The sequence below is a fragment of the Palaemon carinicauda genome, chromosome 35 (genome assembly GCF_036898095.1).
Source record: "Palaemon carinicauda isolate YSFRI2023 chromosome 35, ASM3689809v2, whole genome shotgun sequence".
Lineage (NCBI taxonomy): Eukaryota > Metazoa > Arthropoda > Malacostraca > Decapoda > Palaemonidae > Palaemon > Palaemon carinicauda.
The window spans coordinates 65,212,399-65,226,271 of NC_090759.1; the positions used below are offsets into that span (position 1 = coordinate 65,212,399).

Sequence of the window (13,873 nt, forward strand, 5' to 3'; positions counted from 1 at the left end):
GGCACCTTGGCCTTTCGTCGTTAAGTATCTACTTGCGGACAAGCTCGATGTTGTACCATCTGGACGCACTGACTGAAGGCTTCCTTCGGGTGTCTCATCTGTGGAGGTCAACGACCTCAGACACCCTTCCATCCTTGAGAAGAGTTTTGTCTTTGCCCAAGGACAGAGACTTAAACATCTGCTGTGCGGAGTAAATCGACTTCCGGTTTCACTCCTCCAAGGCGCTTTCTTCCAGACTCTGCAGGGCTCCAGCTCCCTTTTCTTTCAACCACGTCGGCCTAAGTTATCGGCTACGACAACTGGGACAAGGTGTCCAATTGCAGTTTCCTCCTGTCAGGAACAGATGGCACGGGAGACTCCCCCGGGGGGGCATAGTCCTAAAAGGAGTTCACGAACTCTAGGATTGCAGGTTTTTTCGCTGGGAGGATGCTTAAGGTTACTCATCCGAATGACAGCTTCCCGATGCCCATTCCCGCACAATCTCTGTGAGTAGCCAAGGATATCGCGCCTGCCGTCTCTGTCAGCGAATTCAGTGTCTCTGAACCTCTATGCCATAGCATCAGCAGAGTTGCCCGGTTGGGCAGAATGATCCATACCTTAGGCGAAGGTCTTCCTTAGGATCATCGACGGCTTCACCCCCGGCCCCCTCAGTCGATCCTTTCTTGTAAGGAAGGATCTGAGAGGGGACGTCCATAGTCGACCTCTCAGCCCTGATCAAGTTTGTCGAACAAACTTCGGCCAGCGTAGACCAGCAGAATCGATCAGACTGGTAACGAGGCGACAGGACTCCTTTAACCCTGGATCGGAAGGACGGGTACTTTCAGTTTCCATTCCATCCATCTTCCAGGGTGCTCGTCGAATTCAGCCTAAACTGCAAGTATTCCTGCTTATGATGCAGTGTGGCTATCCCGCCGTGGCATAGCAGGTTTGTTTCCCCAGAGAACTCTCCCTGCCTTCCTCTTGGCCGCTCAGGTGCAGACTTCCGCCTCCTCTGCTGTTTGGAGGGCTGGTCAACTCCGGTAGGCTCGGGTTTCGACCTGATTCAGCGCCGGGAAAAGCTTCCGAATGCTGACCATGAGTGTGGGCTCATGGTATTTTGCTTGGAGCCTTCTCTTCCTCTGCCTCAACATCTGGAGTATCTGGCCATGATATTGAGTCAACCGCCTTACCACGTTGGAAACCCCGCTTCTCGTCCGTCCAGCGAGGTTAAGCAACGTCGGTACTTGGATGGGTGACCACCTGGGGACGCCAGATTCTGTTACCACATCCTCCGAGCCTTCCTTTCGGTTCACCGTGGCAAGACTGAGGAGAGTCGCAGTACCTGTTCTCAGTCAAGCAGAGTTTTCAGCCCTACCTTGGAACGTTTCCTAGTTCTTCTTTCCTCATTGACCCGTTTATAGTCCGAACGGTCGCCTCAGGATAAGTTCCATGTGGGGCGATCCAAGTTCCGGTGGCTTCAGGCAATGTTTAACCGGACTCCCTGGCCCTATGGGACCAGCGGAACTATTAAACCTGCAATGGGTGTTGACCTATGGAGCCTCTTGATGGTAGTGGATATTCTCGTCCTTTCCCCACATTCTTGATGCGGTTCTCGGACTCGTCAAAGGAAAGGGGGGGGGGGCATGTTCCGGTCCAGGCCTATGGTCAAGACCTGAAGGATACCTCTCCATCATTCAGGCAGGCTTAAGGGCCTTAGTCTGGCCCCTCTTCAGATCCTACCGCTCCTGCCAAGTCGCCCCGTTGCGTGTCGACTTCATGCTAACCAGCAGGGGACGCATTTTCACACCTTCACATCTTGCAGTAGAGATATCGGGATGATTGAGATTCTCTCAATTCCACCATCGGCTCTCTCATTCCAGGCAGGGGAATGTTTCTCTCAGACTATCCGAGCAGAGCCTCATAGAGAGAGTGTACCTAGGGGTCTTTGACCTTGGGTAACCAGCAAGTGCTGGTCTGGGGGACCTGATCGCGACAGCTTGGAACCTCAAGCTTCCGCTAGTTTTCCCCCCAGTCTCAGACCCCGAGACTCTGGCAAGATGCATTCCGGTGATGGTGGGACAACTTCGACGCCTGCGTCTTCCCTCCTTTTTGTCTGCGGACAATGGGTCTCAACAAAACCAGGTTGTCTGTCAACCTTTCAATGGGAGAGCTCCACTGGGACTATGTGCAGAACGGTTTCTGGACCCTCTGCTTCCCCTGACGGAACTCCCGGGAGAGCTTCTCCCACGGCGCAGACTACTCAAGCAACCACACTGCGACATCTCTCCCGAACCGGGGCGTCGCTTCGGCTTCATGCCTGGAGACACTACGCTTCCTCCTCTAGAAGAGACAACCCGCTACAGTCGCGGTACGGAGGTCGCGTCATCTGCGATAGTCATCCACAGGGGTCTCCCAGGCAAAGTGAAGAGTCTAAGGTGGTTGGTGCCGTGGGAGATATACTTCTTCCCGTGAGGCCTCTTCTCCAGCAATAACGGTCTTATTGCCTTTCGGCGGGAGGAAACTCCTTTCCGCTCTTGGCAATGAAGCCTGTCGCTCAGCCTTTCCCTGACCTTCAGGCTTAAAGGAATAACTTTTTCCTGCCCGCTGGATCTATCCTCGCTCATGCGAAGCTACGATCGTCCCTGCCCTAGTCGGAGGAAGACCTCCAACTTGGAGCATGGCTCGGACTTTTAGTCCTTTAAGAGATCTTCTCAAGACCCTTTTACGACAGGCCTCGGATTGTATTCCGCCCTGGGTCTTCTGCTCACTCTGGCCACGGCCAGTGTGTGAGCAATCTTCTTGGTCTCTTACTACTCCCCCCCTTTCTAAGGAAGAGGGGAAGGCAACATTCAGGCTCGCTCCTGAGTTGTTGGCTAGACTCAGAATCTGAGGGTCCCGACCCTTCGGTCCGATTCATTCAAGATTTTGAGTCTCCATTCTGTGTCTGATGTCCCAAGACCTTCTCTTTCTTGCCAGTACAGGAATCGAGAGGTTAGCGCTGGGAACAGCTGCAGTTTGGCCTCAGTTGCAGCCGATTTGGGAACACAAGGAGGACATGGGGGGAGAGTCACCAGTATACCTCTTCAGCCCGGACTCAAGGACATTCATCTCGACCTGTCTTCAGACCCTCCCCCGTCACGTCGCCCTACAGCACGATGTTGGATACATCGCAACGTCCCTCGCCTTCGAGTAATACTACTCTGTGACGCAGGTGCTACAAGCTGGAGTCTGGAAGCGTCTGATGACCTTCGCAGCCCGCTTCCTGCAGGGCATGACCCACAGGAGTCTCGATACGTTTTCTATCGCTCTGTGGTGGCTACACAACAGCTGGTCTAACCTCAGGCTCCTTTTTGGACAGGTAGCAGAAGGTTGAGGGCATTGTTATCAGGTTTTAGTCTGCATGAACGAAAGAAGTATGTCTGGCCCTTACTTCTTTCTTCATCATCCCCTCTACGGGGAAGCAGCATCCTGGTCTCTGCATAGCTGACCTCGAACCTCTGCAGGTAAACCATGCTTCCTTGTGTTCCGAGTATTGAGTCAATACTGTCGCGTCCCCCATACCCTGACGAGGTGGTATTGGGAACGTCTTAACCCAGAGTTCCTTCTGGAACTCCAGGTCAACTGCCTAAGACGGGTCACACTTCTTCCTTCACACACAAGCTTACGTAGGCCACATGGTTCCTTGCGGTGCAAGGAACTTGTGAGGTGCAGGGACTCCTTTTCTCGAGTGCGACTCACTCGGATTCTGAGTCCCCGGGTAAAGCCAAAGCCAGTATGGCTGGGGACTTTCCACCCTTCCTAAGGGATAAGTCACCCTTTGTAAATAGCGTGGTTTGTATTTCGGTTACGGAACAAATGACAAATTCGAAGATAATTTGTATTTTTCCTAACCATACAAACCTTAGCTATTTACACATATTTGCCCGCCAGCCCTGTCCCCCAAGACAAGTCCTACCTCTAAGTGAAAGTGAGTATTCACCTGTGTGTGAGGGGGAGGAGGGGTAGCTAGCTACCACTCCCCTACCCCCCCGCTAACTAGCGCGGGGGTAATACACCCTCGTTAAATTCTAATGGCTCGCCATTTCAGCTACGCTAAAAGTAATACCCTTTGTAAATAGCTAAGGTTTGTATGGTTAGGAAAAATACAAATTATCTTCGAATTTGTCATATTTCTGAAATCCTTCTCCATTCCCCAAATATTTTCCTTTAATCTGCATTAATGATCATCATTATTTACATTGGTGACTTTCAAGACGACGAGATAATGGGTACCATAAAATTTGACACCATTACCTGTGATAGTTATTCATATGAAGAAGGTAATTCAGAATCACTTATACACAGTTTCCTATAAATGGGAAGACATTATTTTTGGTGCCCTGAACTAAGGGCTTTTATTTATGAGGAGAGGTGTCATCAGTGCTATACTGTGAATTCTCAGTTTATAAGTTAAATTTCATAGCAAGCCTACAATCTAAGAAATTAAAAATCTAGACCTAGACGTCTGGTAAACTATATACTGTACTGTATCATAATTCCTGAAACAATTGTCATTTACAGCAGTCTCCGTATTCTGATCTGCAGAACCACCAAAAAATACGTACAAATACGCTGCATTCAACTCTCAAAAACCTCGTCATTAAATGGAAAGGTGATAAATCCAAAGGGGACATGTTCCAAATTGCCTCCTGTGATAATTTCTCAAAGCTGATGATTTATGATTATAAATTTTATTGATTTCAAATTCTAGTACTCCAGGCTTAATTTACTTCTTCCATTTTCAATAAGTAAACTTACGGCTAGAATGGTTTTCCTCAAGTCAATGCCAAAGGTTACTAAAATACCCATCCACTCTTGTCATAATACACCGAAAATTTGAGGTGCAAAACACCGGTACTTAAAAACTCTTGGAGTCAGAATCTGAATAGATTAATGAACTCTATCGAAATAAAACCTTTCGTCGCTCAGAATAAATTTTGTCTCTAAATAAAAAGAATTTTTTTTCCAAACTCGATAATAAACTGACTATTTAAAATCTGTTCAATAAAACTTTCACCTAGTCATAAAGATCACACCAACCTGATATACTATTGAACAATAATTTGAGACAGCAAAGGAAAACGTAAATTATTTAAGTACAAAATGACAGCGTAAACACGTCTATTTAACAAAAACATTATAATGTAATACAATATCCGTATGATAAAACTAATTTGCATGTTATACACGAGAGAGCTTCCCATTTATGTATTACAGTATATCTTAAACAATTACCAGATGAAACTGACAAATTAACTTTTCACAAACTTAACAAATGGCAACCATGAAAAGTTAAATAAGTTCACCATTGTCCTGCATTCATATGACATTTAAATGACTGCTATAGATTCTCAAACACGACTATATAGTATTTCAGGTGAGTGATGCTTTTAACTCAAGTGATTTCGATTAGACTAAATATATATTTAAATTTCAAATTTACCTCTCTCAACCCTAATGGACTGATAAATTACTTTTTGTACATAAAAATTACAAAAAATATCTGTTTATAACAGACTTGCCAAAGAACGAATAAATCTCATATACTTTATAAGGAATGAAAAAGAATTTTCTGCTTTGGGGTTTAAAACACTTCACAGACAATCTAGCCATAAGAAAAAATTCTTTGTAAAGCCAGAAGAAAATACCTCAGTACAAGGTATGAAAATGTAGCAGTTTTTATGGAATTATAACAGTTGCACCAAACTTTCATGTTTTGCACTTTATATGACAATCTTCATACTGAATTTCACCAGATATTCACCTCCATCCCACATCTTGTGAAACTTTATGCCTTTCCTATAACTTGAAAACGGATAGCATGGACGACTTTAAATATCGCTGTTGACTGATCCATCTACTTACCTAGCAAAACTGATAAAACCTACATTCACCAAACATTGTCTACCCTGAAGGACCAGCACCCATGTCTATGAAACGAGTAAGCAACAACTCCTATACCTGGGCCCTTACTATGACAAAGAACAAAAATTCAAGTTCACTAAAAGGAATCTGAAAACCATGATGTTCACTCAATGGCACTAAGGCCTGCTTCTATTTCCTATACCTTAACTTTACCCTCAATAACAACACATTATGGCTAATAGTCAAGATAAAGGACAAACAAGAAAATCCAATTTTGGATATTAAAAACTAATTTCACTACATTCATAATGGAGGTTGGAGACTTGCATGGGGCTGCTGGTGCTGGGGGGGAGGGGGACCTACCATTGACATCCCTGGGACTTGGGGTTGAGGCTGCTGTTGGTGTGGATTGTGATGATGATGATGTGGGTGAGCATGAGGGTGATGAGATGGAGGCTGGTGATGATGGGGTGGGGGCTGCTGTAGCTGAGGCGGCTGTTCTTGCTGTAGATCCTGATCGATCGATTTACCCGTATGATCGTGAACGTCAGCTTCTGCCAAGAGCACCGGTCGAGGCGTGAAAGTATCCCCATACATGTTTTCCCTTTTGTGCATGCGCCTAACATGTGAACGCAAATTGTCGCGTCTGGCAGCTCGATATGGACAGAACGGACATAAATGGGGTTTCTCGCCTGTATGCATTCTTCTGTGCTGTATCAACTAGAAAATTGAACAAAAAGTTTTAGGCAAACAAAGCAAAACCAAACTCTAAATACAGTACCTGTACTATGGTACTGTACATTAAAGAAAATACATTATAAACAATATGAAATCATTTATTGCAATTTCAAACCCAATAACATGTACTGTATTTCTTTACAACTATTAAAAATTATAAATCACAAATTTTAAATGTAATTTGTAGTTTTTATTCAACTATAAGTATTCCTCCATTAACGACTGGGTTTATGGTGTAACAACCCTATCGTTAAGCAAATTAGTCACTGAGCAAGTTATCCTAATAGTCGAAAGCTTAAGCATAAAATTTCATAAAGTTTATGCATTATCAGCTGTTCACACACTATTGCTAACAAGCATATGTAAATATCACAAATTTTAAGTAATTTGTATTTTTAAATATTTAACTTAGCCGGTGAATATATAATAGCTGCTGCTCCAGCGGCTCGACAGAAAACACACACAAAAACTCGCGAGCGATCGCTATGAAGGTTGCGGGTGTGCCCACCAGCGCCAACTATCGGCCAGATACCGCATATACATGTAAACAGACCCAATTTTTTCTCTGTCGGCCTTAACGACATGACGTATCAATACTCGCTGTATAACCTGGAGTTTTCTCAACATATTTGGTGAAGTACTTCCTTTTGGTTTGAGCTTTCGCAGTGCAGGTGTTTTATCTTCAACTTAAATCTTGAACTCGTTTTTGGATAGATTTAATTTTTGATGACTTTGGATTGTTTTTTGGACTTTCTTTGACTTTTAAATGGCCGACCCTTCCCTTAGTACGGAAGTGTGTTTTAGGCTTTTAGCAATTATCTTATCACGTTATAAATTAATTATAGATTTTCCTCTATATATTTTATATCTCACCGCCTTTATTAGGCCTCTTCGATTAACTTTCCATTTATAATAAACATAAAAATAAATTTAAATGATTTGTTTATATGCGACCTTTCCTGAGAGTAGGCGGTCCTAACTTGGAAACCGAAGTTCAACAACGTTGAGCCCTTTCAATCGTAAATAACTTTTACAGAGCAAATGATTTAAAACCTTATTAAATGAATATTTTTTAGTAGATATTTTATGAAAGATTTTCTTTGAATAGTCTTCGTACTGTTTCAAAGATGAACTAACGTTTAGTTTATTTATGCTACGCAGTTTGCGCTCTATCGTTACTATAGAGAGAGTATCACGGTTTCACTTTGCAGAAAGAGTAAATCGATTCTGACGTTTTGTTCATTCTTCTTTCAAAGCTTAAATGTTTTAAATACTATTTTAAAGGAACTTTTTAATTGAAAAACCTTTCAGTTTTTTCCTTTGGTCAAATAACCTGTTTATTGACGAAAGGTAAGTGGGCTCTTCTCTTCGGTGCGAAATCAAGAGAGAGAGAGAGAGAGAGAGAGAGATAGAGACGGAGAGAGAGATAGGAGAGAGAACGTTCCGATCTTTATTCTCGTCCCAAGCGAGTAACGTTGTTCTCGAGTCAGTTTTTTACTCTCGTCCCTAGTCTCTGTATGGGGAGAAAGGATAAAACGTTTTTAGTTTTTATTCTCGTCCCAAGGCACTGTACGGTGAGAGATTGAAAACGTAGTTTTGAATGAACTAGTGTTTAGTCTCCTTCCCAGCCACTGATCTTTTTATCTTAAAATATGTTTACTGTTTTTTGCTTGTATTAATGTGCTTACATTATACGACTGATTTCGCAATTATAACCTTTTGATGAGGGTAGAATTGCGTGCTTCAGGTAGAAATCAGTTTTATTCATACCTAATGTGTAATTGTTAAAAAATTCGATTTCAGTGAAATAAGTGCAAAACAGAAAATCGTAGTGATAAATTGATAATTGTGCAAAGTGTTATCAGTGTTGCGACCGAGGGTTCGTCTGTTCGTGCCTGTCGTTCGCCTAGTCCGAGACCTCTTGCAAGCTCCCAAGCCCAGGGGAGAAGTAATGTCGTACGACTTATGGGTTCGAGAGGACTTGATCAGCGAACAGACGTTCCCTCTATGGTTTCAGGCGTGTCTCATCAACACCGCCCCTACCATAAGACGAGCGAGACGATTTTCTCCTCGTCATCCGAAGGCTTTTCGCATAAGAAACCGTGGAACAAGGTTTCGAGGCCCTTCAAGCGAAAGTCAGTCCTTTCAGGACAGGTCCAGCGTCCTGGTTTTAACTATTAGGACAGCTCTGACCCTATGCAGTCATCGGAAGACTGCTCGCCGCCTAAACAAAAGCGTAACACAGGCTCCGAGAGTCTTTTTGTAGGCAATCTCTCCCGAACCGGGGCGTCGCTTCGGCTTCATGCCTGGAGACACTACGCCTCCTCCTCAAGAAGAGACAACCCGCTACAGTCGCGGTACGGAGGTCGCATCATCTGCGATAGTCATCCGCAGGGGTCTTCCAGGCAAAGTGAAGAGTCTTCGGTGGTTGGTGCCGTGGGAGATATACCTCTTCCCTTGAGGCCTCTTCTCCAGCAATAACGGTCTTATTGCCTTTCGGCGGGAGGAAACTCCTTTCCGCTCTCGGCAATGAAGTCTGTCGCTCAGCTTTTCCCTGACCTTCACCTGACCTTCAGGCTTAAAGGAATAACTTTTTCCTGCCCGCTGGATCTTTCCTCGCTCATGCGAAGCTACGATCGTCCCTGCCCTAATCGGAGGAAGACCTCCAACTTGGAGCATGGCTCGGACTTTTAGTCCTTTAAGAGATCTTCTCAAGACCCTTTACGACAGACCTCGGATTGTATTCCGCCTTGGGTCTCCTGCTCACTCTGGCCACGGCCAGTGTGTAAGCAATCTTCGTGGTCTCGTACGACTCCCCCTTTCTAAGGAAGATGGGAAGGCAACATTCAGGTTCGCTCCTGAGTTGTTGGCTAGACTCAGAATCTGGGGGTCCTGGTCCTTCGGTCCAATTCCTTCAAGATTTCGAGTCTCCATGCTGTATCTGATGTCCCAAGACCTTCTCTTTCTTGCCAGTAAAGGAATCGAGAGGTTAGCTTTGGGAACAACTGCAGTTTGTCCTCAGTTGCAGCCGATTTGGGAGCACAAGGAGGACACGGGGGATAGTCACCAGTATACCTCTTCAGCCCGGACTCAAGGACATTCATCTCGACCTGTCTCCAGACCCTCCCCCGTCACGTCGCCCTACAGCACGATGTTGGATACATCGCAACGTCCCTCGCCTTCGAGTAATACTACTCTGTGACGCAGGTGCTACAAGCTGGAGTCTGGAAGCGCCTAATGACCTTCGCAGCCCGCTTCCTGCAGGGCGTGACCCACAGGAGTTTCGATACGTTTTCTATCGCTCTGTGGTGGTTACACAACAGCTGGTCTAACCTCAGGCTCCTTTTTGGACAGATAGCAGAAGGTTGAGGGCATTGTTGTCAGGTTTTAGTCTGCATGAACGAAAGAAGTATGTCTGGCCCTTATTTCTTTCTTCATCATCCCCTCTACGGGGAGGCAGCATCCTGGTCTCTGCATAGCTGACCTCGAACCTCTGCAGGTAAACCATGCTTCCTTGTGTTCCGAGTATTGAGTCAATACTGTCGCGTCCCCCATACCCTAACGAGGTGGTATTGGGAACGTCCTAACACAGAGTTCCTTCTGGAACTCCAGGTCAACTGCCTAGGACGGGTCACACTTCTTCCTTCACACACAAGCTTATGTAGGCCACACGGTTCCTTGCGGAGCAAGGAACTTGTGAGGTGCAGGGACTCCTTTTCTCGAGTGCAACTCACTCGGATTCTGAGTCCCCGGGTAAAGCCAAAGCCAGTATGGCTGGGGACTTTCCACCCTACCTAATGGGTAAGTCACCCAATGTAAATAGCGTGGTTTGTATTTCGGTTACGGAACAAATGACAAATTCGAAGATAATTTGTATTTTTCCTAACCATACAAACCTTAGCTATTTACACATATTTGCCCGCCAGCCCTGTCCCCCAAGACAAGTCCTACCTCTAAGTGAAAGTGAGCATTCATCTGTGTGTGAGGGGGGGAGGGGTAGCTAGCTACCACTCCCCTACCCCCCCCCCCCCCCGATAACTAGCGCGGGGGTAATACACCCTCGTTAAATTCTAATGGCTTGCCATTTCAGCTGCGCTAAAAGGTAAACCCAATGTAAATAGCTAAGGTTTGTATGGTTAGGAAAAATACAAATTATCTTCGAATTTGTCATGTTTGGGTACCCCATTTTACTCTTTGGAACTTCCTACTAGAGGAGTGGACAGGGATTTGGAAGTAGGCGTCCTTGAGATCTATGGACATCATGAAGTCCCCCTCTCTCAAGGCCGCCAATACCGACTTCGGGGTGTCCATCTTTAAGTCGGTCTTGCACACGAACTTGTTGAGGGCCGAGAGATCTATGACCGGTCTCCAACCCCCTGTCGCTTTCTCCACCAGGAAGGCTGCTGTAGAACCCTGGCGCGGGATTCCTGACTGGTTCTACCGCCCCTTTGGCGAGCATGGCCGATACTTCCTCCTGCAATGCTGTTCTTCTCAAGGGGTCCTTGGGCGCCAAGCACTCCGCCTGTTGGTCCGGGATCAGAGGGGGGGGGGGGGTTCCACTAGGAAGGGCAACCTGTACCCTTCCTTCAGTACTGCTACGGTCCACGGATCCGCTCCATGGTCCCGCCAAGCTTGCCAAGAGTGTTTGAGGCATCCCCCTACCTGAGGCTTCGGCAGGAGTAGGGGGCCTCCCTTCCTATCTCCTTCTAGAGGTGCGGCTGGAACGCCCGCTCCTGGAGTTTGAATAGATTGGTCTGAAGTTCGACTGTGGGGCTGAACTACCCCTCGGGAGGGCTGCGAGGCCTAGTGCCAAGACACCAACGGGGAGTCCCTCCTCGGCTGTACCGGCGAACCACGGGATGGGTGAGGAACGTCTGAAGAGGGTCTCCTGTGGGCCGGTTGTCTTGCAGGCGGGGGTCTGGGCTCTCCCACTTCTCTAAGCTTCCTGACCCTCTCCATGGTCTCCTCCACTGCCTTCAAGGGGAACACTGACTCGCCCCACACTGGCGAGTTCCTGAAAGCCCTCGCCTCCCGCTCGGGTAACCTCCTAAATAGCTTGCTCAATACTGTTCTCTTCCGCAGGACTAGTAGGAGAGGAACTTGAGCGCTTTTCCACCCAAACTAATCAGTTCCCTCAGTAAGAACTGATTCTCGGGGACGGAGAGGTCGTGAGATGCCTGGAATCCCACCAACGTGCAGGCCCACCAGTCCAACCACGAAGACACGTAAACTAGGTCCAGGGCCATGTCCTCCATCATGGAGGTTTCCGCTGGGGGAAAAACACACCGGAGTGGAGGATACCCTATGTTCAGCCGCTCCTTGGTTCAGAATGGCGATCCCTGGCTCATCCGTACAGGGGCCTCCGTGGCGCCCCTCCGGGAGATAAAAGCGTTTCAAGTCCCTGGAGGAGTTTGGAGGCGCTGTGGTTCCTGGGGGCGTTCGCCTGGCTGGCTATGAACCTATCTATATAGTTCATACCCAGCTTCACGTCCCTTGCCAGGGGGAGGGCCAGGGAAGGCTTCTTCTGTACTGGATTATCTACCAGCCTGCTAAGTCCGGAGAGCCAGGCTTGTTTTGCCGAGGGTTTTGGCTCATCCAACTTATGGTGCCGCCTGATGAGGGCCAAGACTTTCCTGTAGGCCTTCGGCTATCTGGTCCTCCGCATGAGCAGCTACGTCAATGACGGAGGTTTCCGTGTGAGGGGGAGGCATCTTCCTCTCGTGCCAAGCCATTGGCGGGTCGACCTGCTGAGCGGGCGGATCCGGTGGGACGGGAGTAGCCGTCATGGGTCTACTCCCTCCTGCGGAGCTCCACGGAGCTGTGGGCTTTTCCGTACCAGCCGGCTGGCTCTGTTGTTCAGGGAACCCCATCAAAGGGCCAGAGGTCGGGACAAAGCTGCCAGGCCGAAGGGGCGGATGGAGCCGGAACCTACGCGGACTTAAGCTTGTCTACCAAGACCTGGTGCGACATCCTCTGACGATGATCGGGTCTGCTGGAGGGGCCGTGCTGCGAGGGTGGCGAAGGAGCTCTAGGGAGCCAGCCAGAGGTGCTCGGGGCGGCGGTAGCCTTTAGGAGGTGACTACGGGGAATGGTGACTCGCACCCATTCACCTTTCGACAAACGGCTCCTCTTGTGCTTTTCCTAGAGGTTCTGGACCATCTCCTGGCGTGGCGTGATCGTGAGCGGGACCTCTCCCGTCTCCTCCTCGAGTCCCTCGGGCCTTCGTCCTCTGAGGAAAATGAGTCCGACTCGAAGGAGGAGAACGATGACTGGGAGGAAAGAGAGTCTGCTGACTCGTCCGAAGCGTCTCGAGTTGCTGGTGGGTCTTCGTGCCATTCCGCTGGTGAAGAAGGCTGTAGAAAGACGGGCGGGAGCATTGCCGACAGCGCCGGGGGAGACCGAGGGACCTTCTTGCGGGCGAACCAGGTGTCGAACTCCTCCTCCAGTCTCATGGGCGACCTGAAAGGCGTCCTCGGCGGCGCCCATGCGAGGGGGTCCGAACTCGGTGAATCTCCTTCCTTCTCGGCGTCTCCCCCAAGATGCGGGGGAAGAGGCCGTAGCGGCTTTCCCCCACATCGGATCGTCGGTAGAGACGGGCCCTACGGGCACCAGGACCGCGTCTCCCGAACACACTCCCGTCCCTCCCTCAGGCCCCACACTTGCCTGAACCGACACAATATCCCCACCAACAGGCATCACAGACTCCTGGGGAAGGGCAATGGGCCGCTTCCCAGCAACGGATTTAACCTCGTCCCCTACTCTGGGTAGGGGAAGGCGGTAGGGAACCCCTCTCCGACGAGGCATCGGGCGACGCTAGGGGCGAGGAAATGCTGGACTACTTCGGCGATCTCTTGGTAGCTTTCTTCTTCTTCGTGCCGCAGCGCACCCACTGGATCTCGTTCCAGGATTCGCACTCCAGACACGTGGCTGTAGGGGAACACACACTGCCCCTACACGAAGAACACAAAGAGTGGGGGTCGACCTCCGGCTTGGAGAGAAAAGCCCCACAAGATTTACCGGCCATAGGTCCAGGGCAACGGCGGGGATGCTCCATAACGAAACACTTAAGCACCAATCGACACAGGGACACAGAGGAAAGAGTAGGATAAGGTAAGGATTGAACACAGGGGGACCACGTGGGTACCGCGTGAGACACAAAGGGTCGGGGGACACAAAGGGTCACACTAGGTGAAGAGAGCGCGACGAGATGTTAATCACGTCGCGACCAGAAACTTACTGGAGGTTGAGACCT

General features: G+C 48.3%; 1 protein-coding gene and 1 long non-coding RNA gene across 5 annotated transcripts in view; one reads left to right on the plus strand and one right to left on the minus strand.

Annotated features, from left to right (window-relative positions):
• The window catches only part of LOC137627815 (uncharacterized), a 186,087-nt gene that overhangs the window by 27,341 nt on the left and 144,873 nt on the right, over window positions 1-13,873 (plus strand). The gene's annotated exons all lie outside the window — the stretch shown is intronic.
• The window catches only part of LOC137627813 (uncharacterized), a 64,350-nt gene continuing 54,620 nt past the window's right edge, over window positions 4,144-13,873 (minus strand). For all 4 annotated transcript variants that reach the window (XM_068359182.1, XM_068359181.1, XM_068359179.1 and 1 more), the window contains one exon: window positions 4,144-6,603. In XM_068359182.1, the coding sequence (XP_068215283.1) occupies window positions 6,187-6,603 (417 nt within the window). In that variant the 3' untranslated portion in view covers window positions 4,144-6,186. The remainder of the gene's footprint in view (window positions 6,604-13,873) is intronic.